Source organism: Podospora pseudoanserina, chromosome 4, assembly GCF_035222485.1.
Source record: "Podospora pseudoanserina strain CBS 124.78 chromosome 4, whole genome shotgun sequence".
In the NCBI taxonomy this organism is placed as follows: Eukaryota; Fungi; Ascomycota; class Sordariomycetes; order Sordariales; family Podosporaceae; genus Podospora; species Podospora pseudoanserina.
In genome coordinates this window covers 1,274,720-1,300,480 of record NC_085923.1, presented here as the reverse complement: position 1 = coordinate 1,300,480, position 25,761 = coordinate 1,274,720, and the positions used below count along the sequence as shown (strand labels likewise).

The 25,761-nt window shown below is 53.2% G+C and overlaps 8 protein-coding genes across 8 annotated transcripts; 3 read left to right on the top strand and 5 right to left on the bottom strand.

Moving 5' to 3' along the window:
• Positions 1 to 2: 2 nt before the first annotated feature.
• CDR1 (Multidrug resistance protein) lies at positions 3 to 6,746 on the bottom strand. Its single transcript, XM_062947276.1, has 3 exons — positions 4,638 to 6,746; positions 853 to 4,579; positions 3 to 787 (listed from the first exon to the last, which is right to left on the bottom strand). The coding sequence occupies exons 1-3, from the start codon at positions 5,398 to 5,400 to the stop codon at positions 682 to 684; spliced, it is 4,596 nt and encodes a 1,531-aa protein (XP_062800252.1). The 5' UTR covers positions 5,401 to 6,746; the 3' UTR covers positions 3 to 681.
• Positions 6,747 to 9,032: 2,286 nt separating this feature from the next.
• On the top strand, positions 9,033 to 12,350 carry SIP5 (SNF1-interacting protein; the record flags this gene model as incomplete). Its single annotated transcript, XM_062947263.1, has 2 exons — positions 9,033 to 10,113; positions 10,167 to 12,350. The coding sequence occupies exons 1-2, from the start codon at positions 9,739 to 9,741 to the stop codon at positions 12,348 to 12,350; spliced, it is 2,559 nt and encodes an 852-aa protein (XP_062800251.1). The 5' UTR covers positions 9,033 to 9,738.
• Positions 12,351 to 12,803: 453 nt separating this feature from the next.
• Positions 12,804 to 14,120, bottom strand: QC764_409770 (uncharacterized protein; the record flags this gene model as incomplete). The annotated part of the gene is made up of 1 exon (XM_062947262.1): positions 12,804 to 14,120. The coding sequence occupies one exon, from the start codon at positions 14,118 to 14,120 to the stop codon at positions 12,804 to 12,806; it is 1,317 nt and encodes a 438-aa protein (XP_062800250.1).
• A 1,708-nt stretch (positions 14,121 to 15,828) lies between these two features.
• Positions 15,829 to 16,745, top strand: QC764_409760 (uncharacterized protein; the record flags this gene model as incomplete). The annotated part of the gene is made up of 2 exons (XM_062947261.1): positions 15,829 to 16,229; positions 16,298 to 16,745. 2 exons carry the CDS (start codon positions 15,829 to 15,831, stop codon positions 16,614 to 16,616), a joined length of 720 nt encoding a protein of 239 aa, XP_062800249.1. The 3' UTR covers positions 16,617 to 16,745.
• A 373-nt stretch (positions 16,746 to 17,118) lies between these two features.
• QC764_409750 (uncharacterized protein) lies at positions 17,119 to 19,304 on the top strand (the record flags this gene model as incomplete). Its single annotated transcript, XM_062947260.1, has 7 exons — positions 17,119 to 17,333; positions 17,409 to 17,747; positions 17,807 to 17,890; positions 17,941 to 18,066; positions 18,125 to 18,554; positions 18,609 to 18,746; positions 18,832 to 19,304. The coding sequence occupies 7 exons, from the start codon at positions 17,119 to 17,121 to the stop codon at positions 19,171 to 19,173; spliced, it is 1,674 nt and encodes a 557-aa protein (XP_062800248.1). The 3' UTR covers positions 19,174 to 19,304.
• Positions 19,192 to 20,615, bottom strand: QC764_409740 (uncharacterized protein; the record flags this gene model as incomplete). The annotated part of the gene is made up of 3 exons (XM_062947259.1): positions 19,192 to 19,491; positions 19,575 to 20,334; positions 20,406 to 20,615. The coding sequence occupies 3 exons, from the start codon at positions 20,613 to 20,615 to the stop codon at positions 19,343 to 19,345; spliced, it is 1,119 nt and encodes a 372-aa protein (XP_062800247.1). The 3' UTR covers positions 19,192 to 19,342.
• A 1,305-nt stretch (positions 20,616 to 21,920) lies between these two features.
• Positions 21,921 to 23,613, bottom strand: ASD1 (aspartate-semialdehyde dehydrogenase-like protein; the record flags this gene model as incomplete). The annotated part of the gene is made up of 2 exons (XM_062947258.1): positions 21,921 to 21,950; positions 22,027 to 23,613. The coding sequence occupies 2 exons, from the start codon at positions 23,611 to 23,613 to the stop codon at positions 21,921 to 21,923; spliced, it is 1,617 nt and encodes a 538-aa protein (XP_062800246.1).
• A 1,292-nt stretch (positions 23,614 to 24,905) lies between these two features.
• RPS28A (40S ribosomal protein S28) lies at positions 24,906 to 25,605 on the bottom strand (the record flags this gene model as incomplete). The annotated part of the gene is made up of 3 exons (XM_062947257.1): positions 25,230 to 25,605; positions 25,044 to 25,127; positions 24,906 to 24,967 (listed from the first exon to the last, which is right to left on the bottom strand). The coding sequence occupies exons 1-3, from the start codon at positions 25,288 to 25,290 to the stop codon at positions 24,906 to 24,908; spliced, it is 207 nt and encodes a 68-aa protein (XP_062800245.1). The 5' UTR covers positions 25,291 to 25,605.
• Positions 25,606 to 25,761: the final 156 nt, after the last annotated feature.

Sequence of the window (25,761 nt, the reverse complement as noted above, 5' to 3'; positions counted from 1 at the left end):
CAAAATAAATTGGTATCATATTGATTCATCCACTTCTATCATGACCCATTTTCCCTTTTGACTGTCGTTACTGTCCATGTACAATAGGGGCATTGTGCTATAGACAAGACAAAAAGCAAACCAAATCCAGGATTTATGTACAAGAAAGCAAATTCCAAACTGGAAATGCAATATAAACGACCCGCTTTGCCATGAGGCTCATCAATGGCTGCCTCCCTTCCTAGGTTTGACCCAATACGAAAAGGAGTTCTATTCTTTTAGACATTATATAAAAAAATAAGAGAGAAACAAGGACAGTGAAGATGCAAGAAATGTACATTTGGTATCCGATCGCTTTGTATGTGTGTGGGTGTATGTGCGTCTGCTATGTGCTGCTTGCGAGACGGTGGTTATGAGGACAAGATGGTGTAAATGCTTTGGTGTCTGGTGAGACCAGGATTAAGCAGGGGCGAAGCAAAAACAAGTCGCAAGATATCAAGAGCAAAAGCGGACTTTGCCTCGATGCCGGTGTGGAGGGGAGATCATGATGACGGGAGGTGTGGGGACAAGATGCGCATCGTGTTATGACAACGAAAGACGAACTCGTACCACCTCACCCAAGCATCATCGTTTTCGTCGTCTTCGTTACTTGGCTGAAAATTTTTGTTGCGTCTTTTTCGTGGGTCGCAGGAGAAGACCGATCTACTCCTTCTTCGCCTTGGCACCGAGCTTCTTCTTGGGTACACGAACGAGCCAGTATACACCGAGAGCAGCGAAGATGTTGAAGATGATGAAGGCCCAGAGGATACTGCAAAGGGAACAAGATTAGCTGGCTGAACATGAAAAGAATGAAGAGAGAGTCGAATCACATACCCAAAGTTGCGCCATCTGTCGTCATAGTTGGCGCCGACCTGAGCAAGGAACACGTTGGTGTCCTTGATGGTGCAGAATGAGCACATGTCGGTGCTGTTGGGGTTGGTGAGATAACCACCGGCAATCTCCATGTAGGATTCGAGGTACTCGAAGCAAGTTTGACCCGAGGGGGGCGCAAACTTCTGCAACTCATTGGCAGCGCAGACGACTTCGGAGTTGGCGACAGCGGTGGACAGCATGGCGCTGACAAGGTACGTGAAGGGACTGACGCGATACATGAAGATCCAGAACCTGGGCATGGTTTCAGGGGTAGCCAGGACACCGCAGAAGATCAAGCACAAACTGAAGAGCAAGTTGGCGATGTTGCCGCCTGCTTCGGCCGTCTCAAAACCAGCAATGATGAAATCAGTGAAGGTGGAGGTGAACAGCATGAAGGCGACCAGGAGCAGGAACATGAGAGCGCCACGCTCGGCAGTCTGGCCGGCGGCGGCAGCGTTTGCATCAAGCCCGACGGGGTAGTACCAGGTGACGAACATCAGAGCGGCCATGAGGGTGTTCCAGGGGAGCTCAACAATGATCTGCGAGAGCATAAAGACCTTCCAGCTGTAGACTTTGGAGGGACGCTCGCGGACCTCATACAAGGAGCGTTGGACGACGAAGTGAGGCATAGTCTGCTGTACGAGCTGGCCGAAGACGGTGAGAATGTTGAAGATGGCAAACATCTGGTTCTGGAGACCCTGGATGGTGTTGGGAGCTTTGAAAAAAACGAAGCCGATGAAGAGCGAGACGATGAGGCAGAGAATGGCCTTGGAATAAATGTAGGTGGGAGTGCGCCAGTATTGCTGGAAGACACGATGGGTGACACTGCGGAGTTGCTCGCCGAAGGGAGCAGCGAACTCACGATAACTTCCATCGTCGGTGGCGAGGGCATCAGAGGGCTTGGCCTGGGCCTTGAGACGCTGAAGCTCTTCCTGGACGGCAGCATACTCGGGACTCTCGCGCCAGGCCTGGTGCCAGTCGACATTGGTAACACTTCCAGGGGCAGCACCGATAACCTCCAACATCCACTCAGCGGGGTTGGCGTCAGCAGGGCAAGGGAAACCACCATTGCGCTCAAAGTAGGAAGTCATGGTCTTGGAGTTTTCGCCGATATCGCCAAAGTACACAGTCCTGCCACCCTTGGCCAGAAACAAGAGTCTGTCGAAGCGCTGGAAGAGCATGGCCGAGGGCTGATGAATAGTGCAGAGAATGGCTTGTCCGCTCTTGGTGAGCTTCTCGAGAAGATCCAAAATGGCCCAAGATGTTTGACTGTCGAGACCGGAGGTAGGCTCATCAACGAAGAGGAGCAGAGGGGGCTTGGCAGCAAGTTCGACACCGATAGTAAGACGCTTGCGCTGTTCAACGTTGAGACCTTCGCCAGGGACACCGATGATGGCGTCAGCGTATTCCTCCATTTCCAAAAGCTTGATAACCTCATCAACATAAGCGAGCTTCTCTTCTCGGGGGACGTGCGCGGGTTGACGAAGGAGAGCGCTAAAGTTCAAGGCCTCGCGAACGGTGGTAGTTTGAAGATGAAGATCCTGTTGCTGAACGTAGCCGGTCTTGCGCTGGAAAGAAGCGTCTCTGGGAAGGCCATCAACAAGCATTTCTCCCGTGATAACACCCATGGAGGTTCGGTCAGCCAAGCAGTCGAGAAGAGTGGTCTTGCCAGCGCCGGAGACACCCATGAGAGCCGTGAGAGTACCGGGCTTCACCCATCCGTCCACATTGTTCAGGATCTGGCGAGTCTCCTTCTTGACCTTGACCTCGTAGCAGACGTTGTTCCAATGGAAAACACTAGTCGAGCCCTGGATGTTGCCACTCTCCTTATCGGACTGGTACCCAGCAGCCGCCTTAGCAACAGGTCCAGCAACAGCGACACCGCCAGATTCGGCATCACCCTTGTTCTCCTTGAAGGACGCAGGCTTGTGGCCGCGACGGAAGAGCAAGACCTCACCCTTGCTCTTGGCAGCAGAGACTGTCTCAGCCGCAAGCATGTAGGTGGTGGTGAAGAAGGCGATGAAGGCGAGCAAGATACCAAAGTTGCGCCACTTATGAGATACGTAGTACCTGAAAGCCGAGTTGATGTAGTCGTCGCCATTGACAACAGATGAGCCAGCAATGGAACCGATGGCGGAGCAAGCGCGGTTGGCCGGGCTAATGTCACCATAACCAGGAATCATGAGGTTAGGCACAAACTGGGTGCAAGTGAAATTCCGACCGTGGAATTCGTTGACCATCAGAGACTCGAAGGAATAGGCCAGGGGATCGATGTAGTTGATCCAGCGGCACCATCCAGGCATGTAATCAATGGGGATGACGAAACCAGTGAAGATGACCAAGGCGAGAATGATGGCGGCGGCGGGAACCATGGCCTGCGAGAGCGTTCTTGTGGAGCTGGCAATTGTCCGGAAGATCATGGACATGACCAGGACAGTGAAGAACGAGAACAGCAGGAAAAAGAAGAAAGCGCCCGCTTCCCGACGCAGATTCGTCATGAAGTACAAGGTCAGGTTGAAGACGAGGGTGTTGGCAATCTTGTATGGCAAATCGCACAGCATCGAGGCGATGGCTTCAGCAGATGGGTGGTAAAGAGCGTACGCCTTGTGTTTTTCGACAATGGGACGTTGCGAGTAGAGAGTGAGAATTTCGAGAGCACTGGAGAAGGCGTTCATAAGACAAGCGAAGAAGAGCAAAGCGCCACGCTGGTAGAAGCTGTCCGTTGTGGGTTGGAGGTTGTAGAAGATACTGGAGATGATGAGAGCCATGATGGTGTTTCCAACCAGAGCACCGATGCTCAGACTAGGATCACCGGTCAGGCGCTTCCAACCTCTCCAGAGGCACAGCTGAATCTGCTGCATGTAGGAGAGGGTGAAGGGCGACTTGACACGCTGACTCTTGGCCTGCTGGGCCTGCTTGGACGCACGGAAAGCTTCAGCATCGGGACCGTTGATGGGATGCGACGCCTTGTAGGCTTCGATCTGGGCCTGCAGAGCCTGGTACTCGGGGCTCTTCTTCCAGGCGGCAGCGAACTCATCGGGTGTGCGGGGAGCCTTGTCCTCCCATCCAGGACGCACAACACGCTCCAGGGGACTTGTCATGGAAGTCAAGAAATCGGGGGTGGTCTGGCGGGAAGGGCAATCGAAGCCGAGTCTCTCGAAGTACTGACGGGCCTCGCTGGCCTTTCCGAAGAAGATCTGACGTCCTTCGTAAAGCACGAGGGCCTTGTCGAAAAGGTCGTATGCGCTCTGGGGAGCCTGGTAGATGGAAACGCAGCAAGTGCTCTGGAAAAGGTCGCTCGACATTTTCAGGTTCTTGCAGAACTCGATGGCATTGGCGCTATCGAGACCTCTTGTGCTGTTATCCCAGCACTGAAGAGGGGCACCAGACAGGGCAGCCTCGGCAATGGTGACACGCTTGCGCTCACCACCAGACACACCGCGAATGTACTCGTTACCTACACGGGTGTTGACTGTGTGGCTGATGCCGAACATGGCCATCACAACATCCCTCAAATGCTGGGCAAATATGTTCTTGGAGACTCCTGGGGGAAGTTGGCGGGGCGCGCGGGCGCGGGCAGCAAAAGTGAGGGTGTCGCCAACTGAAAGCTGGGGGAAATGTGTGTCAACCTCAGCCGTGTAGATGGCCTCACCACGATGGTGCGTATGCATCTCCTTGGCAGTCATGCCTGAGGCACTGGTTAGCACGGCGTGTTTGTCGGCCAGATCGGCGCAGATTTCACATACCTTGGTAGTTGAAGTACGAGTTCTCATCCATGTAGATGCCGTTGTAGTCACCGGCAATGGTCTTGAGAAAGGTACTGCAGCCGGAACCTGGGGGACCAAGCACAACAAGCATCTCTCCCTTCTCGACCACACCATCGAAATCGCGCAAAATGTCAATGCGACGTCCCTTGTTGCCGGTCAGCTTGCGGGCGAGCCCAACGAGCTCGAGCCAGACGTTGGCAACATCCTTCTGATAATCGGTGGGCGCGCCGAAGCCGAAGACGTTCAGGTGCTGGAAAGCAACACCGCTGGTCCGGAAAGAGGCGCCCCGGCCGTCCATCATGCTCACGACGGCCTTTGCCCATGCCTTGCTGTTGAAATTGGGCCCATTGGGGTTGATGGGCGAGTTCTCATCTTGGAGGGCGGCTTCGAAGACATTGGTGCCGGGCTCGACACCGTAATGCGACTGTGAAGTGTACTTGCGCGCCAATGCAAGAACGGCGCTGTGGCGGCGCTCCTCCTCAATGGCTTCCTCATCCTCGTCGGCGGCATCGGTGATGTTGCCCTTCTCATTGCGAATAGCGGCTTCACTGTCGGCCACCTCAGTCAGGGACGTAGCCCTCGTCCTGCTCACGTCGTTCTCATTCCGTCCCGGTGAAGAACCCCCAGCAGTCACAACCTCCTCCCGCTGCTGGTCGTTTGTCGTCGTTCGCCCAAGTGGCGCTCCGGTACTCTGCGCCGTGAGGTCGTAGTTCCCGAAGGAACCTGCCCCAGTAAAGGACATGGTCGGTTCGTTGGCTGTCTCCAGGTGGTGGCAGTTGACGAAAGGGGCTGTGAGACAAGATCGGTGTCTATCACTCAGTCGCAAACACTCAAAGTCTTCGAAAGTCGTACAGTTCGAAGAGCAGCAACGGCGCAAAGAACACCAATAACACCAAGAAACTGGCAAAAGTTAAAGAACGAGAGACAAGAAGACGAACAGTCCCACGACGCGTCAGAATACAACGACGACGAGTCTGGTTCGATTGCACTTGGAAAAAAAGGACCTTTGCTTGGCCCCGATCGGGGGTCGCGAATTATAAAAGTGACAAGTCTGGGCAGACGGAGTCTTCGCAGGGCCCGAGCGGAGCTAGTCGAGATCTGGGCAACGGGGTCTGCGCCCACCACGCAGTGCGAGACCTGCCCACCGCTCCGGGTTCTTCTTCTCTTGTTGTTCGCCCAGCTTCCAGCTCCCAGCTCCAGTAACCACTTCACAGGGAAAGTTCCCGGCAGCAAAGCGTGAGCCTTGTGGAGCTGGATCCCCGCCGTGGGCTGTCTCTTCATTGGGTTTGCCGGGGCGTCCAAGGCTTCGAGAGAACAAACTGGCGATGTGTATGATGCCGACACGGTTCCCGTATGTAATGCATTACGCGCCGTGCAGCCGGTTCCGACACTTCGTGAATCTCTCTGTGACTTAGAGGTCGATCGTGCCATCTCTATGACGGATTGTTCTCACGCATGAATGTTTGGTATCGCCATGTTCTGGTGTAGGGGATACTTGCCCCCTTTGGCTCGTTTTCGTTCCCCAGAACCCTGATAAGTGCTTGATCAGGCAACGGGTGAGATCGTGGATATCGTTAGCGGGGTTTTTGGTCCATTCACCGGCATGCGAAATTGCACCGTGGGTCCGTTACATCAGCTTGTTCTTGGGCTTCTCTCCCCCACCAACCGTCAGTCAAGGGGGAAAAAAAAGGGTTGGTGTTTGCCTCCCCCACAAACAGAGCAGAACCTCCGCCCCCTTATCAATCTGAATATGTCAGCATACGTTGCCATCATGCCCTCCAACAAGTAATCATCCCTCAAAACTACAGCTGTCTGTGCTCGGTCATTGTGAAAGTCGGGACTGTGTGTCTTTGCGCTTTCGCACTCAAGCCCCTCATTGTTCCCCTGAGTCCTGACTAGAGACCCCCGCCTGTTTGTCTCAAGCACGTGGGGAACACCCGACCCCCAGAGATCAATAAAAGGTCTCATCTTTTGGAAGGCCTTGGCGTTTTCTATCCCCCCAATCCAGGCGCAAGAGAACGGGACTAGACGGGACGAATATCTTCTGCGGATCAAACGCCATCCGAAGAAAGTATCCCGACATGCTGGGATCCATGTGGGCCACTGACGGTCTCAGCCCCCTTGGCTCGCAGACTTTTCGGGGTCCATCAACAGTCCGATAGCCCGCCGTGCCCTGCCGTGACAAGACGTCGCGGAATGCCAAATATCACCATTTCACCAGCCCAACGGCTCCGGGAGAGGCCCGCGCCGTGCTCTGATCTGTGTCCGGCCCGGCTCAGCCCTACAAGATCGGAAGTCTTGTGGAAGTCGGTGCACTTGTCACATCCGGTGTCAAGCAGGTTGATATCGGCTAGTCCGCTCCGTATGGACTGCCAGCTTTACGCGTACTGTCGACCGCTCAATGCTCGCTCGACCACTCCGAGGTCAGATTCCCGATCCCGATTACGAGTACGAAACCGCGTCCCAGTCAAACTGTCAAACAATGTCAAGACTGTGCCATCTGGTCCTGTTGGCTCAGACCCGATCGCTGATTTGGTTGTCAATGAAAAATCAGTCTAATAATCGAGGCAGAGTACTAATCAAGATGTCGCTGAGTAAGCGATGCACAGCAAGATCATATATCTCTTTGATCTCCACCATGTTCTGATTTCGGAATTGCCACATTCAAATTTTACGTTTCACAGTTGATGACCTCATGACATGACCAGATACCTCGATGCCAAACGTCGTCTGCCCCACTGTTGCTCACTCATTCTCTCACCGTCTAGTGGTTACTGGTGTCAAGTACATGTTTGATGTTTTTGTATGATTTTTTGGCTGTATGAATCTTAAGCACTTCGTTCAACGGTGCAGCCCGTGATCGTCAACGAGTTCGAATAAGAGAGTGAATATTGACCGAGTTGTTCATGTTCACTTCTGGTTATCTATAGACATGATGTCAAAATGGTTTTGTGGATCTATGCATTCCAGAGAGAACAGTGGCTCTAAGAAAATAAAACCATATGTACTAACAGAATGCAATTGCGCTAGTTTGATTCACACTGGCACACCATGGACAAAAAAGGTAACTGGCACTGCAAAAGTACCGAACTGTACCTTGAGAGGTAGTTAATGGACCTTGAAACATAGTAATACACCTCTCTGCTTTTAAAAAGTTGTAGGCGACTCAGGTGCTTTACTGACAAACGATTTGCCAATTCCGTGATACCTTCCTAATCTCAGACATTTGAAAATTGATACGTGGTGGGTGGGCAATCATCATGGTAAATCTTTAATCGTTATTGAGAACCTCAGGAAGTCATTACTCAGATCGAAATTTACCATGGAGTACCACTCACGTCCTAGAGAGAATAAAAGATAGAGAGAATAATAGATAGAGAGAATAATAGATAGAGAGAATAATAGAGACTGCTACTGAATTCAAGTGCCAGAGAGATTGCAAGAACATCTAGAAACATGATAGTGAGGCCTTGAATGATAGACAGCAGATACGCTCTAAATACTTACCGGATATTACCTATTTCCAAAACATTGAACGGGGTGTTTGACTTCTGCTGGGCCCTCTTAACTGCCTCTTGATGCATATACATGGCTCTGTAGTCCTTACCAGGTATGCTTTACTCACAAGGTGAATACCCTGTGGGCAGCAGTCGGCTCTTCATGACTGGAGAAGAGTAAAACACACTCGAAAAGCTCTAGAGCTTGCATTCGCCCTGGCAGGCTGATCGAAAACTTCAACATACTTGAGTTGACCTTGGACACAATCTTTAAGAGCGTGCCAATAGCTTCAAGGCCGTCCTAACATATTTGAAGTGCAGTTTACATTCATTTCGTAGTTTATACCATTCAAAGTTTTTTGTTATCCGCCACCGGAGTCAAAATAACCTCTCTGACTTGGTTTTAATCTCAGTGCAGATTAGGCAACAAGGTCCAGCTTGATGATCGTACGACTGAAGCATCCACAATGTTGAAGGAAAGGGGTTCACCTGGAACTCAGTGATTCTATATGGTTACATGGAGAAACTTATCCGGCATTTTCTCGACAAGTATGTAAGATAATTCAAGGATAACACCAGCTTTCACGCTGTGCTTGAGATGAGGCAGCCATCATGAGGCCAGCCAAACTCGGGCTGAAACACCTACCGACCCAAGGAATGTACTCGTGGCTGTTAGACAAGATGAAATAAACTCTGGAAAATGCTCACAGTCGCACATAAAATCTCTTGAGAGGCTCTTGGATGAGATACCGAGGTGGTGGAATGTGGCGGCCGCAAGCAAATGGTGATAAGAGGAGGGATGTGGCTCGTGCTCAGACACCTCCCGCTTTGGTGCATGGGCCACCCGCCTGGCTTTGGAGAAGGCATTGCTTGGCATCGATTCCCCAGCATCACAGCCATCCCGTCATCTTGCCATCGCTGGCCTCGCCAATAATACGGATACCTGTTTTCGCCGACTGCCTGGCATCGGGGCCCGTTCTATGCGTCCCGAGTATCGTGTAACTACTTGCACATCCCACCGGACAGGCCACCGTTCATCGGCGCATATCTCAGCCTCGCAGTAGGCTTCAAGATACACAATAGGGACGTGTCATGTCAGGGTGTGCTCCCCCACTGAATCCATCAACCGACCGCCAACTTCCGTCCCGCCTCCGCCATATCCGGCCCAAGCAAAGCAACAACAACAGTCAACCTCATCTCTGCTCGCGCAATTAGTTACGTTCCCTTGCATTTTGAACACTACAATATCAAACTATCTATACCTCCCTTCCGCCGATCCTGTCCCGAGCCATCGCCCTGTTTCCGCTTGTCGATGTGCGCAGGTCCCCCAGATCCTGCTTTACCCCCTCAGCGTCCGCGCCTATCATTTGGACTTGTCGACGTCACTGCTATTTGCCCTCCAGAACACAATCCATCGACAACTCCCCACCATCGAACTGCTGCCGACCATCTCCAGGCGCTCTCCTCTGCAGAAACGCCAGCCGTGGTTGTTACAAGCAACGTTGCGAGATTGCGACAAACGGCCAGCGACGACCGGGAGACGGCCAATACGCATGACGGCCTAAGGCCTCAACCGCTGCAACATGGGAAACGCCAGCACGAAAGAGTCGCGCAGCGGCGATGGAAGCCACCGCAGCCACCACGGCGCCTCTCAGCCGAGTGTCACCGGTTCTTTACATGCAGACAGGTCGCCAGGACGGCGGAATCGGCTGAGCCGCGGCGATTTGGGTGTCCTAGGCCTGGTGGGAGGCTCGAGCTCCCATAGCGAGCATCATCATGAGCGCAGAGAGACAAAACAAGAACGGGAAGCCCGCAGACTGGAGAGGGAAAGAGTCCAGCGGTTGGCGGAAAGAGAGCGGAGCATGAAGGAGGAGAACGTCGATGGTGGATTTCTCGTTACCATGGGAACATACGTTGGTGTCGAAGACTTCAACAAGCAGATTGTTCGGCAATTGCAGGTAAGCATACGGCTTTCAAGTCCCTGTTGTGAGCAGCACTGACATGCCTTTAGATCGAAAGAAAAATCGCCCCTTTCTGGCGAGGTTTGAACGACCTTGATGACCAATGGACAGAACCTCAAATTATTGCCGCAGCACGCGGCCTGCCGATTCCAGCTGCCGATGAAGTACCGCCTGACGAGCTGATTCCCCGTCCTCTGTCAGCAAACGACCATACGGAAGGCTCCCGGAATATAAACAGCCTCATGGTTCCGATCGCTGGCCGTACCCAGTCTACAACGTCGGAACACAGCATGTCTAACCCAGGCTCTGCGCTTCCTTCTCCCATCTCCAGCCAGCCCGCTAGAACGAGCTCCCCTTTTAGACCGCGTGGCAAAGCTCTCGCCGCCGTGCTCGGCGGGAACTCTCGAAATGGCTCGACGACTGAGATTGTGCCCCGCGAAATCAACATTTCCAATGACCCGTTTGTCAATGGACAACCCATCGAGGTGTTCCTGTACAAGAATGCCACCGAGTGTCCGATCTGTTTTCTGACCTACCCGCCATATCTCAACCAGACGCGGTGTTGTGGACAGGCTATCTGCAGTGAGTGCTTCGTTCAGATTAAGCGACCTGATCCGCATTTTCCCGAGGGGCATAACGAGAACGACCCAAACCACAACCCCGAAGAGGCGGCCGGGATGTTGGTATCAGAGCCCGCCTGCTGCCCCTATTGTACTCAACCAGATTTCGGTGTAACATACGATCCGCCACCTTTCAGACGGGGCCTGGCATATTCTATCGCTCCCGCAGCTCTGTCATCCATGAGCACCGCCATGTCGTCCAGCAGCTCTGTAAACTCAGCTTCTCTGTCGCCCCCCGCGGGGGCTGCTGGCGGGGGTCGCCGAAGGACTCAGTCTCTCTCTGCAACCAGCCCAAATGTTATCTTGACAGACCGTATCCGACCAGAATGGGCAACCAAACTCCAAGCTGCGCGTGCTCATCAAGCAAGACGAGCTGCTGCTGCCACCGCTTTGCACACTGCGGCATTCATGATGGGGAATACTGAGAGTCGGGCGTTTCGGAGTCGTTTTGGGCGAAGAAACACGGGCGGTTCGGGATCGACGGGAGCTCCCTCAGGGGGGCAGAATAACGGCGAGGGAGACAATGGCGACAGCGGCTCTGCAACGCCTGCGGGTGATGCCGACTCCTCAGGTCAGCGGGGTAATCGTGGCGGAACATCCAGCATCGTTGTCTCTCCACGCATGCGCGCTGAAGAGCTCGAGGAGATTATGGTCATGGAGGCTATCCGTTTGTCGCTCGCCGAAGAAGAGGAGCGGAAACGGAAAGAAGAGCTTGAGAAGGCCAAGCAAAAAACAAAAGAAGAGAATAAGCCAACACAGGTGGGTGGCGGGCCTTATGATGACGGTGCAGGAAACAGCCAAGCAAGCGCAAGTAGTCTGAGCGTGGAGAGGAAGCGAGGAAACAGTGCTTCTAGCAACCTTCGTGTGGAGGCCAGCGTCACAAATGCGCTGGCAACGACTGCTGCAGCTGCGTCAGGTTCAGCAGGTGATGATAACACCAAGGACAAGGGCAAGGCCGTAGACCGCAATACACCCATCACTTCTGATGGTTCTTCCGCCACCGCTGCCTCCCGACCAGCCCTGGCGACTCACCAACCTGCAGGCCCATCCCACCTCAGCCAAATGAGCAGTGCCTCCTCAATCTCTTCCTCTATCCTTGACAGCCAACCTAGCAGCTTTACATCGCCATCCACCGCTCAAGATCCGCGCGGAAGCGGTCTTAGTCTTGAAAGTCGTTCTGCCACCGAGGAAGGCGAGTGCCAAGAGAGGGACCGTGATCCTAGCGCCAGCACTGAGCCCTTGCTCAACTTCAGAAGTCTAGCGGAAGTGGTCGGGGTCAGTCTAGAGGGCGAGAACGCCGGAAGGCGACTGAGTCAAATCGAGTTGGAGAAGAGCAAACTCTCGGAAGAGCCCCAACAAAAGGCGACTACGACAGAACAAGCCGGAGGAAACTTGTTGGCCGAAGCAGCACAGAATGGAGCTGCTCAGAAGCAAACTGGGGAAGAAATCGAGAGGGAGCTACTGCACCTAGAAGCGCCCAGCACTTCGGATCCGTCGCTTCCACCTAAGGTGATGGTTACACCCGACACTCCCGCAGTCGAGATTGGCGAGGATTCGAAGCAACTTGGCTACCAGACAACGACTGTGGAGCGCACTCACCAACTCACGCAATAGTTATGCGGTCTGATTCGGTGTGGCCTCCTGCGACCAGAGGCAGCTGACGCAGGTTCCTAGAACACATCAACGGGAGATGAAGAAGAGGCGACACTGTGTGTTGGATTTCTTTTGTGCATACACCGTCTTCTCTCCCACCCATCGTTTGCCCCTTTTTAGCCCCCTCTTTGTACCTTTTCCCGTTACGTTTCGCAATGTCAGCGAACTTCCATTCACAAAGAATGGGTTTTCATTTTTTGCTATGGCATCAGACTGGAAGTGGGCGTCAGTGATGGAATGGAGTCTGGAGCACCTGATCTTTTAGGGGCTGTTTTCGTCTAGGATTCACATTTTTTGGAAGCATTGTATTCTCACGCGGCAGGTAGACGAGCAATGACAAGGTCCTTTTTGGAGACCACCGATGTACCAGGTTTCGCTGGATGCAATCGTGAAGAAGAGACTGATCAGATTGTGCTACTTCGGCTGTGCATCTCCGGTTGACCTGGTGGCCAGGCGTTGCTGGTATGCAATCATTATAGAATCAGACGGTACCCGACCTTTGTCTTCCTCCGGACGAGTGTTGACATAGCCAGGACCGGGACTTGCCCAAGCATAATCTATCCATCTACCAAGCGCTGGCCACAGCTGGTTTTGAACCAGTCGCAGTACCTTGTCCTGCCGTTCTTTACCATATGCAGGATCGATCTTCCCGTCAACGGCATGGCCGAGACTGGACAGAACCCCCTTCCACTCCGCGACTGTCTCTTCAAGCTCGCTAATGGACGATACACCGCACACGGTAGCACCCACTTTGGCGGTATCGTTGCCGGAAGCAGTTGATGGGACCTGCACACCAACGCCAGCAGCAGCCCCTATGCGCGCCCACTCCTGCAACGACCACCGAATCGCCACCGACTCCAAACGCTCGCCAGCTGTGCCAGTAATCCCCGCCAACTCCTTACACGCCCCCCGGAGCTCAGGAAGTGAAGGATGCCACTTCGCCAGCGGAGAGGCCTCGCTCCTCTCATCAAGGGGGATGCCCCGGTTGGTGAGCAAGCCCATGCCCAGCATGCTCGCATTCAACACCACCTCGACACCAGCCCTCTTTAGCCTCGCCAACGGCGATGAGAATGACTCTTCTGGTCTCGTCTGCCCGGCCACCCAAGGCAACGCCAACTTGCGATTCTGCACCGTAAAGTGGCCATAACTTAGCACCGCATCCAACGGCTCCCCGGTCTTGTCCAGAATCATCTCGGCCAAGCTGGCCAACACATGGGCTGGAAACCCGCTGATGCCCACGTACCGAACCAGCCCTTCCTCGTCTCGCAACCTCCGGAGCTCCTTCACCGCTTCTAGGACCTCGTCTGGGGAGACAAACTCGACGTCGTGCATATACACGAGGTCGAGGTACTCGGTGTGCAGGCGCTGAAGACTTCGCAGGATGGAGTATCTGATCCAGGTGGGGGAGTAGTCGAACTCGTCGCCAGCTATCCTCCCTGCTTTTGTGACGAGGAAGATGGACTCGCGCTCGAGGGGGATGGGGAGGGGGTTGGAGGCCGAGGCGGTGGGGTTCATGAGGCTGTCGAGGGCGGTGCCGAGGAGGACTTCGGAAGGGCCGTAGTAGGGGGATGTGTCGAAGGCTTTGACGCCGAGGGAGATGGCGCGGGAGACGATGTCGCGGTAGGGCATGGCCAGGGGGTCCGAGACATATTGGTGGTTGAAGGTTGCGGTGCCGAGGAGGAGTGGGGGCAGGGTGGTAGAGATAGGAGGGTGAGGTTTGGGGGGTGCCATGGTTGGCTGGAGGTTGGCGGTGACTTGTGGTGGTGTCACCGAATATGTCAAGCGGTGGTTTGGAGGTAAGGTGAGGCGGGGCTCGGGGATTGTCGCGGACTGGAATGTGAGGCTTTCAATTCGTGTGCGGCGACGAGCGGGTCATGGCCGTTGAGAAGGTGGGGTGCAGAAGTTCAGCCCTTATCCATGGCACAGGGCGGGTGATGCAAGAGGGGTTGTATATTGCAACATTACGAATTCAACATGCGTCGACACGGGTATGGGAGGGGGGGGGATATGTTGTCGATGTCGATTGTGGTGCCGAACCAGAGATCATTGATGGGAAAGCATCTTATCAGTGCCGATCTTGGTGCATAATCAACATTGTGGCTTGCTCTGCTGCTGATCAATGCCGTCACAGAAAGAGGGGCGTTTTGGAGTGGGGATGTGCAAACTGCAGGCACAACCCTGAACATGCGGGGAAAGCTCAGCGTGGGGAAACCCTGAATTGGGTGGCCCAAGCTTCTCAACATGGGTCGAAGATATCTCGGATCGTTTGGCACACCTCTCTCTTGAAGCATCAGAAAAATGAGAGGCTTGTGTTTTAAATGAGCAGATCCCAGGATTCTGGATGAGCCCTCGCCAAGCATCGGAACCAGATGAGGTCAGGCACACCCCTTGGCACAAGCACCCACCCCACCATACTGTCCCCGTAACCTACAGACATCCGTCGACTCTCCTGCCCGTACAATTAATTCGACAGACCATCACATTCAGACTCTGCTCCGTATTTTAATCGACCATTTAACTCATACCAGATTCTCTGGTAGAAAAAAAAAAGCCTGTGCTTAATGGGTCGAGAGTCCTCCTGGTTTTGGCTATTGATCCGGAGAGATCTTGGATTTGACTTGTCCTTTGCCTCCCCTTCGACCAACCTTTGTTGTCAGCAAACAAGGCTTAACTTTCAAGAAGTTGTCCTTCACTCGAAAAGTAAGCGAAGGCCTTGCCATGACGGGCCCTTGCATCCCCGCAGGAACTCATCTATTCGGACAAGTTGAGGTTGCGCTACGATTAGGCTAAAGAGGGTCGTGGTTCTGCCTCCACGGGCCATATCAGCCTCTCTCACCATCTCGTTTCCTGCTCAATGCTTGTCCCCAGCCAACCGCCCAATCTTTTCCCTCCGTCCCGTTCCGCTTCATATTCCACCGCACCCCGCATCAACGACCATTTCATCTATCTCATAGATCACCTCGCTTTATCCTTCCAATCAACGACTTATGATCGTCGCTGGCTGGTGGGAACCAAGTGTTTTCCAGGTCCTTCCTTGCATCACCAAGTCCCTGTTTGGTTTATTAAGGTGGCATCAGACCACCAGAATGGGCGTTTCTTCACCACGAGCTTCCGGAGCACCACGCCAGCAACGGACCAACCGGAATCGACCGAAGAGTGATGACCACTTGGTATGAAAGTGACCCCTGGATACGGTGCGTGTCTTCTGGAGCGTAGTGACGGCCCGGATCACCAAGCTCAACCACGCGGCGCTTATATTGCCAATACACATTACATGTGTGGAATTATTGGCTGACGCTCTAGGATGCAAGGAATGTAGCCCCCGGATGAACGCCCTTGGTAGGGGCCTTCTTATAAAAGTGTCCTCCCCGGATACCATGCTGGTAGACCCATCTCCTGCTTCGTTTCGTCTTTTTGTCTTGTGCCACCATCAGTCAAAATGCTCTTCTCTGAAGTTGCTGCTCGCGCTGCTGCATTCTTAGGTCTCAGTATGGAATCCCACGGCCCCGTGCTGCCAACTTGTATATTGACATATCTTTCTCTTCTAGCGGCCCCCGTTACTAGACAGTTCGCCTTTGAGCCCGACTCGATTGCCTATGAGGATCCGGACACCGGCTTGAACTTCTCTTCTTACACCAGTGCTCGTGGCATCTCCTGGCGTGTGGCTATCCCAGAGGACATCCCGGAGGGTGACAAGATCTTCGACACTGTATTGCAGGTTGAGGCACCCATCGATGTTGGCTGGGCTGGGTTCGCCTGGGGTGGCCACATGACCTATAATCCCTTAACTATCGTTTGGCCCAACGGCAACGACGTCGTTCTTTCGTCCAGGATCGCCTAGTTCGTGTCCCCTTCGGTGGCTCGGCAGCAACTGTCTGGCCATTGATGCTAACATTCATTTCCTACAGTGGTTACTACAGCCCTCCCGAGTATCCCAACGCCGAATACAGAATCGTCAAGACCGGCACCCATGTCAACGCCACTCACTTTCAAATCACGGCTGTTTGCACGGGCTGTTCGAGATGGGGTGATGAAGACATTGGCTTCACTGAGTTAGATCCCGAGTATGACAGCACACTCGCTTTCGCCTATGGAGACTACCCCGTCGACACGCCGGAGGACCCTTCATCCACCTTTGGTATTCACGACAGCTTGGGCCACCCCGTGTTTTCTCTCGGTACCCAGGCCAAGAATGCTGACTTTGCGTCCAAGATTGAGCAGCTTTAGGTGTATGTATACCTAGAGGATTGGGGAGGGTGGATAGGATGGACTTCTGCTTTAGATGTAAAACAGACGTTGTTAAAGAACCTGCTGTATGTACAAAGAATATATATGGGCTGACTATCCCTTTCTTTTTATTTGGACTAGGACTTGGCCTAGCTGAGCGAATTGGTCATGGTGTCGGCGTGTCTTGCCCCGGATTCATACTTGGCGTGGGGTAGGTCATCTTGGAAAAGAAGGATGACCAAGTTGTCAGGCTACATTGGCCACGAGTCATCAAAAGACCATATTTTGAAATAGAGAGAGTCGCTCTGGAATCCCAGGGAAAGGTTTATAGACGACCACCTTGATATTCATCACTATTACAAATTCGGATTTGCTGGGGAGCTATAAGAAATAAACAAACACTATTGGCTGGTTTTCAAGTAGTGTTTCACTGCAGCCAAGTGCCGTCGCAATTCTCTCCAAATAGAGCAAGCACTCCCAACCCACGTTGTCCCCATGTGCCATGTGCCGGCGAGCGGGGCCTGGGACCTCTGTGTCCTCATTCACACTGCAATTCCAAACAAGACTTCTTCAGGTCTCGGTCTCACACCAAGTGCTTCGAGATATTCGATGGCCGCATGATCCTTTTATGCAAATGGGAGGAACACGCTTTACAAAAGCCTCACAGCGCCTACATTCGTTTTGTTTGTTTCTTGCACTGGGGTCGTTTATCTGGGGGTAAGTGAGATACTTTTTTTCAAATCTCATCACAGTTCCCTACTGGTAACCCTGGACTTACATACTCCAATGTAGATATAATGTTGGCGTCCTCGCCTCGGTACTCGTCCACCCCGGTTTCAAAAAGACCCTCCACAGGCCAGATGCCTCTTTGAGCGGGCTCATCACGGCCATCTACTACCTCGGCACTTTCACCAGCTACCTTTTCTTTGCTCATCCGGCAGCAGACAAGCTTGGCCGGCGCCATGCTGCCTCCGTGGGGATGGGGGTAACCTGTGTTGGTCAGGCGCTTCAGGTCGGCGCCACGGGATCAGCTGCACAGGCTTTGGGGATGGTGATTGTTGGGAGAATCATAGCAGGAGTAGGCACCGGGATAATTTCAACTAGTGTTCCCTTGTACCAAAGGTATGTTGTGTGACAGGGTGGTTAGAAGTGATGGACTGACTGGGTGGCTGACTGTCCGTTTATCAAAGCGAGATTGCGCCATCCAAGCATCGTGGCAGGTTTGTTGTGATGAATCATATCGGATTCATCGCAGGGCTTGCCTCTGGGTTTTGGTATGTCTACCGCCCCTTTTTCTGACAAAGCTAGCCTAACCAAATTCCAGGGTTGGTTATGGGATGACATTTTGGGATAGCGAACGAGGTCTCCAGGTGGCATGGCGTTATTCTCTCTCCGTGTCTTTTGTCCCGGCTTTCTTCTTCTTAGTTGGCCTGCCGTTCATGCATGATTCGTAAGTCATATCCCTTGGTCGCTACTCGCCTACCTTTGAAACTCAACTTCTTGATTAGACCCCGGTGGCTCGTAGAGCATGGAAAGATTGATGAGGCCTTCACCACGCTTCAGTACTACCGCGAAGGGTATTACACATCCGATGAAATCTACGACGAGCTTGACGACATCGAACGCTCTGTAGCTTCTTTCAGAGTCACTGGCCTTGTTTGGACATCTATGTTCGCCGACAGAAGTCTCTTTGCTCGCATGTGGCGATCGGCACTTTTGCAGTTCCTGGCGCAGATGTGCGGTGCTACGGCTATGAAATACTACCTTCCTGCTCTCTTTAGAGCTCTAGGCTTGAGCCATCGAGTGTCTCTACTCGCAGGGGGGATTGAAAGCACCCTTAAGATCGGGTGCAATGTGCTGGAGATGTTTATCATTGATAGAGTTGGACGAAGGCTGACACTTGTTATTGGAGCTGTTATTATGGCGTTCTCCTTGCTGGTAAGTACTCTAATTCTGTTTACGAGGGCCAGACCGTACTGACTACACTGCCAGATCAACGGCACTTTGCCTTTGATTTATCCAAATAACTCCAACACCGCAGCAGATTATGCCTGTGTGGTCTTTGTTTTCATCTACTCATTGGGATACTCAATGGGATTTGGTCCAGCTGCCTGGGTGTATGGTTCCGAGGTAAGATCTTTACTTACCCGTGAACAAAGCACAAATATTCACTAGAACATTACTCGGACTAACCTTACCTACCTAACTTACCTAGATTTTCCCAACCGCCGTCCGAGCACGGGGCCTCAGCTTTGCCGCTTCGTGCGGCGCCATAGGCTCCATCATCGTCACCCAGATATGGCCCATTGGAATCGCGGCTCTCGGCTCCAAGATCTACTTCTTTTTCATGATCATCAACCTAGTATCAGTTCCCATCATTTACATCTTCTTTCCAGAAACGAAAGGGCGCGCTCTGGAAGATATGGATGTGCTATTTGGGGGACACGACCCATGTGTCTCGTCAGAGCACCTATTGGCTGACGGGGAGGATGAAGACGATGATCAAGGCCCAAGGAGAAGGGGAAGTCCAATTGATGGGGGATTCTGGAGGGATTGAAAATCGGGAAACGCCAAAGCAGGAATCAAGTTTGAACATGTGTGTTTTTGACTATTGCGTCTATGTACAATGTTTGTTCTCAAAGCAAACACTAATATGAACAGAGAATGATGGTCTGTTTGTGCAGGAAGTGCCCATTTGAGACCACCGCTAGATTATTATTGCATCCTTACAAGTATGAAGCCTCGACGAGGAAGGCAACGGTGAACTTGGTGTGGCGAAGGATGGCGGGCCACATGATGGTGGAGAGGGCATCGTTGGCGGTGTGAATGTAAGGAGTGGCAGTCTTCATAACTTCATCGCAAACGTAGGCGGCGGCTGTTTACATCCATGTTAGTACTTATTCAATACACCAGGAAAGCTCAAAAGGGGGATAAAAGTGATAAGGGGGGGGAGCATACGGAAACCGTTGGAGCGGGCCGAAGCGTGATCGGAGCATCCGTAGCCGCACTTATCGGCGGTAGTAGTGCCAGTGTAAGCGGTAGCAACCACACGGACGTACGCAGTAAGAGCGCTGTCAACGTAATCGGTGTAGATGGATATCTTCCCGCTGGGGGAGTAGCCGGCCATGTCCTGGTTCACAACAGCGAGGACGGTCTTGCCGGTGGACTTGTAGTTGGCAAAGACAGCAGCAGAGCCAAGGAGACCACCCTCCTCACCGCCGTAGAAGTGGAACTCGAGGGTGTCCTTGCCCTTGAACTTGTTGTTGGCCAGGACACGGAGCGCCTCCATGAGGACGACAACACCGGAGGCGTTGTCATCAGCGCCGGGAGCACGTGCGGTGGTCGAGCCGGCGGTGGAATCATAGTGAGCGGAAACGATGACGAGGTCAGTGGAGTTTCCGGGAATCTTGACGATGATGGAGGGCTGGTTGAAGGAGTGTGTAAACCTGGTGACGGTGATGGCTGGGTTGACAGCAACGAGGCTGACGAGGGTGTTGTAGAGCCAAGTACCGGCTTGGGTGCCGTAGGTGGCCCTGTAGTAACGGTTGTGATAGTTGGTGAGGGTCGTCATCCAGCTTTGGGGTTGGGTAGTGGAGACGAGGTTGATGAGGGGATTGGCCTGGGCCTGCTTGCTCACGGCAGTAGGGTAGGTGACGGCCCGAGCTTGGAAGACATCCTCATCCTCATCGGCAGACAGGGCCCTGAGGACTTGGGAATCCTGAAAGAATTGGTCAATCATTCCCTGCTGCAAGCTGGAAAAGGGATGAGTGACAGTGGCATAGTACTTACTGTGATATCGGTGATATCCACGAAACCGATCTCGTGCGCCGCATACTGAACGATCTTTTCCTCCTCAGAGATCCACTTTGGGGCACCCTTGGGGGAAGTCTTGATCAGACGGAGGCCGGCCTTTCTGTTGGCCGCGTCCTGGGGAGAGGGCACGGCAGCCACAGAGCAGATGGAGGCGGCCAACAGGGCCAGGAGCGCTTGAGTCTTCATCTTGGCTTTTTGTGATGGTGTCTTGGGAGGATGGAAGACCAAGGGGGAGTCAGGACTGGGGGTACTCAAGACTGAGAAGGGAGGAAGGACTCGGTAGTTGATGTCCCGCTGGATTCCTTTTAATACTCTACGGCTACCTCGTTACTCATGGCCAGCTGGGGTTGAACTGACGCCATCCAGTAGGCTAAACCCCATCGTGAGACCCCATCCCCCATACAAGACAATGGACAGCTTCTCCAGATTCACCATCTGGTAAAGGTAGGTAGGTGCTTAGACTGAAACCTGAACAGCCGGTTATGCCGCACGGGATGGGCTTCCTGATTGAGGAGCATGAAGACGCCGTGCGGCGGTTCGGACCCCTGTATTGGGCAGGTACCCGCCTGTATCACATTGTGTTATCGCGCTGGCCTCGGCCTTTGGGCGATCAGTCGTTACTTGGAGCTGCCGTAACGGGCATAGTGTCACGGCCGCCCCCTTTTGGGATTGGCGATTTCACCTTTTTCACCCCCACCCCACCACACACGCTTCCATTCTGGATCAACTTTTTGATTTGAGGTAGGTATACCGAAGGCTGTTGTGGGCTACCTGATCGTCTGAGTGGACGGACAGAAGCGGCACTGAAAAGGCCTCATCTCCTCACTTCGTGGTGGGGGGTTTGTGTGCCTGCCAATGCCATCAGCAGGAAAGGGAGTGAGATCGTAAATAGGAGGAGGGGCACACGAGCTTAGAAACTGCCATTCATTGCGCCATTCAACGGGCCCCCCTAACTCTGATAGGGAGGTCCATGCAAGCTGAGAGCGTCTAGTGGTTGCGACTTCGATTCCGCCCGCTGCGCGCCACAGCTTCTCGAAGGAGGGGAAAGCAAGATACAAGATATGGGTCGCCTGTGCTGGATGGCAATTTCAGTTATTCTCTCGTAATACTGCAGAGTATGGCCATTAGAACAGTATCGATATTCACATGCGGCGTGGGCATATCCAGGGAAGGAAGGTCCGGGTTCTAGATCTCAATAGAACGGTGTTGATAAGGTATGACAAGGCCCTCGGGATGATGCGCATGTGTGGCCGTGTCGGATGGGTGGTTGGTTCACTGTCCAACTACCGACGGGAACAAGGCTGGATCCGATAAGCTTTTCCCTGTTCATCTATTCTTGCATATGGAATTGTTCTAGCGGTGCTTCTATCGGCTCAGGTGTGCCCCCGTCCCTCGGGCAGGCCTGGGCACTGGCATTAGGTAGTCGGGGTTCTTTTCCAACGCATTTCGACCTTTGATTAATCACAACACCACAACCGTCCCAGGCTTAGTTTACTGGAACAACTCGACAGCGTCGAAAATCTGTTGTCTTTTGGTTAGCCTCTTCCGCTCCTTTCGCAAATCAAGCGTGTGCGAGCCACAGAATCAAATTACTTACAAAGTTGGGGCTCAAGAACGTTGTCCCACTGCTGCCACTGATGGAGCTGATGGTGATGGTGTTACTTCCTGCAACCAATTTGCCAGCTGGGATGGCTACGGTATAGACTTCACCATGGCCACGGTACGCACCGCGAGTCACGCCGCGGCTATCAATTTTGGCTGGGGCGCTTGGTGCTGGGCCAGACCACCCGTTCACATTGATTTGCGGACGACTACCCGCGAAGCTGAGGGTTGTGGCAATCCTCAACGTGGCAGCTCCCGGTGCGCTTCCCAAGTTGAACCGGATCATCACAGGGTTGTTGACAGACTGGAAGACCGCCATGGGGAAATCGGTGAGTGGCGAGCTGCCGACCTTGTATGTCAGAGGACCCCAGTTGCTCATGCGGCTGTCAGAGGGATGCATGCGAAGGAACTTGTCAGCGTTGCGGAAACCAGTTGGCTGCCCATCGTATTGACCAATTTGCCAGAGGGTATTGCGGGAGGTGTTGAAGGTGCCGGCAATATTCTGCGATCTGGTCTGTCCGGCCGTGACAGTGACGGTAGATGTCGCAATCTTGAATTCGGTCTGGTACAGAACCATGGTGTACGTGCCCGGCTTCATCAAAGGGGAGGTGAAGGCCCCATTGGAGGAGGTTCTGGCCCAGTACTGAGCAGCGCTGTTGAACCAGTGAACCACACCTTCCATTCCGCTCTGTACACCGGAGGCGGTGCCTGTGACCCTTCCACGACCCGAAGGAGGGACCCATCCTGTCACACCAACCTCGCCAAACCACGAGACGTCCACGTTCTTGACACTTGGGATTCCAGAGCGCGAGAACTGCATGATGTATGGTCCATGAAGTCCCATTCGGTACGGCTCCGTCTGCACATGACCGCTGTTCATGTAGTTGTAGAGATTGGTAGAGGCACCAGCGTTGTTCGAATTGATGTCTCGGAAGAACGGGCCACCTGAAGACGACTCTTGCTGCGGTGTCATGATGCAGACATGCATCAAGTCGCTACCACCAAATACACAGTGGGAATCCTCGTCGATGAACCTCGTTGACGAATAGAACTTGGACCGGGTCTGGCCGTTCACCACGAAGACGTCGGAGCCCTCAACAGTGGAAGCGGAGCTTTGGGTGTTGGAGACTTCGCCATAGGGATATTCTCCAGGAAGCTTGTCGGGCAGAAGACGAGCAATCCATCGCAACTCGCCAATGGAAGGCTGGGCGGTAATATAAGTGGCCAAGAACATACTGCTATCGCCTGCGCGGACCACGATGTAGTGGGTCAAAGTCGACGTCACACAAGTAACTTTGATGTACTTGTTCGATCCGTTGATCTGACTGATCGAGACGGTCGCGGATCCGAGGCCGGAGTTGATATGGGTGAACTGGCTTCCATACTGGAGCTCGGTGCCTCTATACTTGATCGACCTGATATCGCAGTTGGACTGGCTCACGGAAAAGATGAGCGGGTTGGCGGAACCGGCGTCGACGACATAATTGCCCCCAGAAGAAGTGTAACCAAAAGCGGCGTAAGCACCCGAAAACAAAGACAGCAGTGAGAGGACAGCAAGCTGGAAGACCGACTTGGGCTCCATATTGAAAACCTAGAGCGCTCGGTGCCGTGAACGCAGGTTTTCGGGCTGCTTCCGGGGACGAGGAACGCTCAGCACAGTGGGTGGTATATACATCCCTAGAAGAGCGGCATGGAATGTTGATATCCATTGAGCAACAGTCGTGACCCCTTTAACCCTTGACGTCGTCGCCTGCGATCTCGGTTTCTGCATCGCAAGCTGTTCTGCCAAGTCGGCTAGTCGTCTGTCTATGACACCTTATTGGCGGAATGACAATGCTTGTCTCCGCCACTGATGATAGAATCCGGGGCATGATGCGTCCTGGACCACTACCAACGGAGGAAAAGCAACTCAAAGGTTGTATTTGGCGGAGCGAGGCTGCTCATCCGGGCATTTCCCGTGTTTTGGGGCGACGCCAAGACGGTGGCATTGCTGCCGCTCCGGTTTCGAGTTCCGGGACTTGGTCCGATGATGGATGGTTTTATACTGTCTGGACAGCAGTAGGGGACAACCATTTCTAGCTTGCGTATCGAGTCCATTTTGGGTGTCACCGGGGTTTGCCGGAACTAGTTGACTGTTGCTAATTGCGCTGAAGTGTAGGTTTTCGAGCATTCTAAATCTATATCACAAGGATGTCGACACAGCCAGTCCGCTGTGCACTGCCTAGTTGAGTTTGTGAACCTGTTGCCAGTCCGGTTAAGCAGGCATATTGGATGTTTGTGCTTCTAATTGCTATTGCAAGTGTGTGCATGCTTAAAATAACACTGGGCATTGCATTGGCAACTTTCCAAGAGGCCGTAACGGGTTTAGAAAAGCTTGTCTGCATCATCTGTCAGTCACAACGGTAGCTTGTAGTGCCCTCTTCCAGATCAGAATCATTCCCAGCATATAATACCAAGCCGAGTCCTCCACGATGGATCGAATCATAAGCAGCACGGTCGGTGGGTTTTGGGTCAACTTGCGGAGGGAGGGAATCGGCATATGTATTGGAATGTCCTTGTCAAGCACAGGTACTGAGCTCGAAGTGCTGTTCGGGAAAGATTCTTGTTGATTGACGCCCAAAACCACCCATGATGCCCTGCTGCATGACCCCCCAACCAAAGCAAATGTGATATCCGCAGAACCAGCCTTCAGCGCCGTGTATTTTGGGGAAAGCAATAATCATGCATGATCTCGTTCTACCGAACGCCCATCCTTGACATTCCGTCCCTGTTCTTGTCGCCGCAGGATACGACAATGATCTTGCCAATCAGGCAGACCAGGTAGCTAGAAGCCGCTGCCACGCTCCCTTCCCCCAACTTCGGAATGCCTCCCACTTATCTGAGGCGGCGAGCCTCGCGCTCGGATTCGAGAAGGACAAGGATATCATCCTCGCGGACTGTAAAACAGGCAGAAATGTTAGCTGCCAACCCTCGCCCACACATGGAAGCCGAAGGCAGCGGATCTGAACATACCAGGACCCTTGACGTTGCGGATGATGGAACGAGTGGTATCGTCCATGAACTCAACGCGAACCTGAGTGACACCACCACGGGAGCCTGAATTCCACCAAAATTATCAGCATGCTGTTCAATCGGCCACAGGAATCGGAGGGGTCGAAATCGAAATTCGGTCTCGGAGGGCGGGGGTTTTTCGCATACCGGTTCTGCCCAAAACGCGGGTGACCTTGACGAGCTTGACGGGAGCCTTGGAGGAATCCATTTTTGCGACTGATTGATGAGTGACGCGTGGAAAATCGGTCGCCAAATCGTGTGCAGAAGGTGGTTAGCGGTTTGCGAAATTTCCGTAGATTCAGTTGTGCGGAGCCAAAAATCGCAGGGTTGCCAGGAATTTAATATTTCCGTCCCGGAAGCTGTTGTGTGTGCCTGGTCTTTTATTGTGGGGAAAGACCTAAATGTGGGGTGCCAGGTGAATTTGCGCTATGGGCGACATGGGCCCCGCGGCCGGCAGGGCTTGCTTCCCATCAGCCAGCCCGGCAGTGGCCATCTTTTAAAGCTGCAATCCACCGGACATTTTCCAGCCTGCTGGGTCAGCAAAATCGCTTGGACTGATCCCACAGACGGGTCAATCTTGAATTTATATTGTCTGCTAGCCTGGTCTGCTGGAACTTCGGCAGCCATGGCTTCTCGAAGCCCGTCAACCAATAGCATTTGCCGATTTCAAATGTGACAC

Coding starts and splice junctions, on each gene's coding strand:
- CDR1 (XM_062947276.1), bottom strand. CDS start 5,400: ATGTCCTTTACTGGGGCAGGTTCCTTCGGGAACTACGACCTCACGGCG. Junction 4,580..4,637: donor CTCGTACTTCAACTACCAAG/GTATGTGAAATC, acceptor CCAGTGCCTCAG/GCATGACTGCCAAGGAGATG. Junction 788..852: donor GACAGATGGCGCAACTTTGG/GTATGTGATTCG, acceptor TTCCCTTTGCAG/TATCCTCTGGGCCTTCATCA.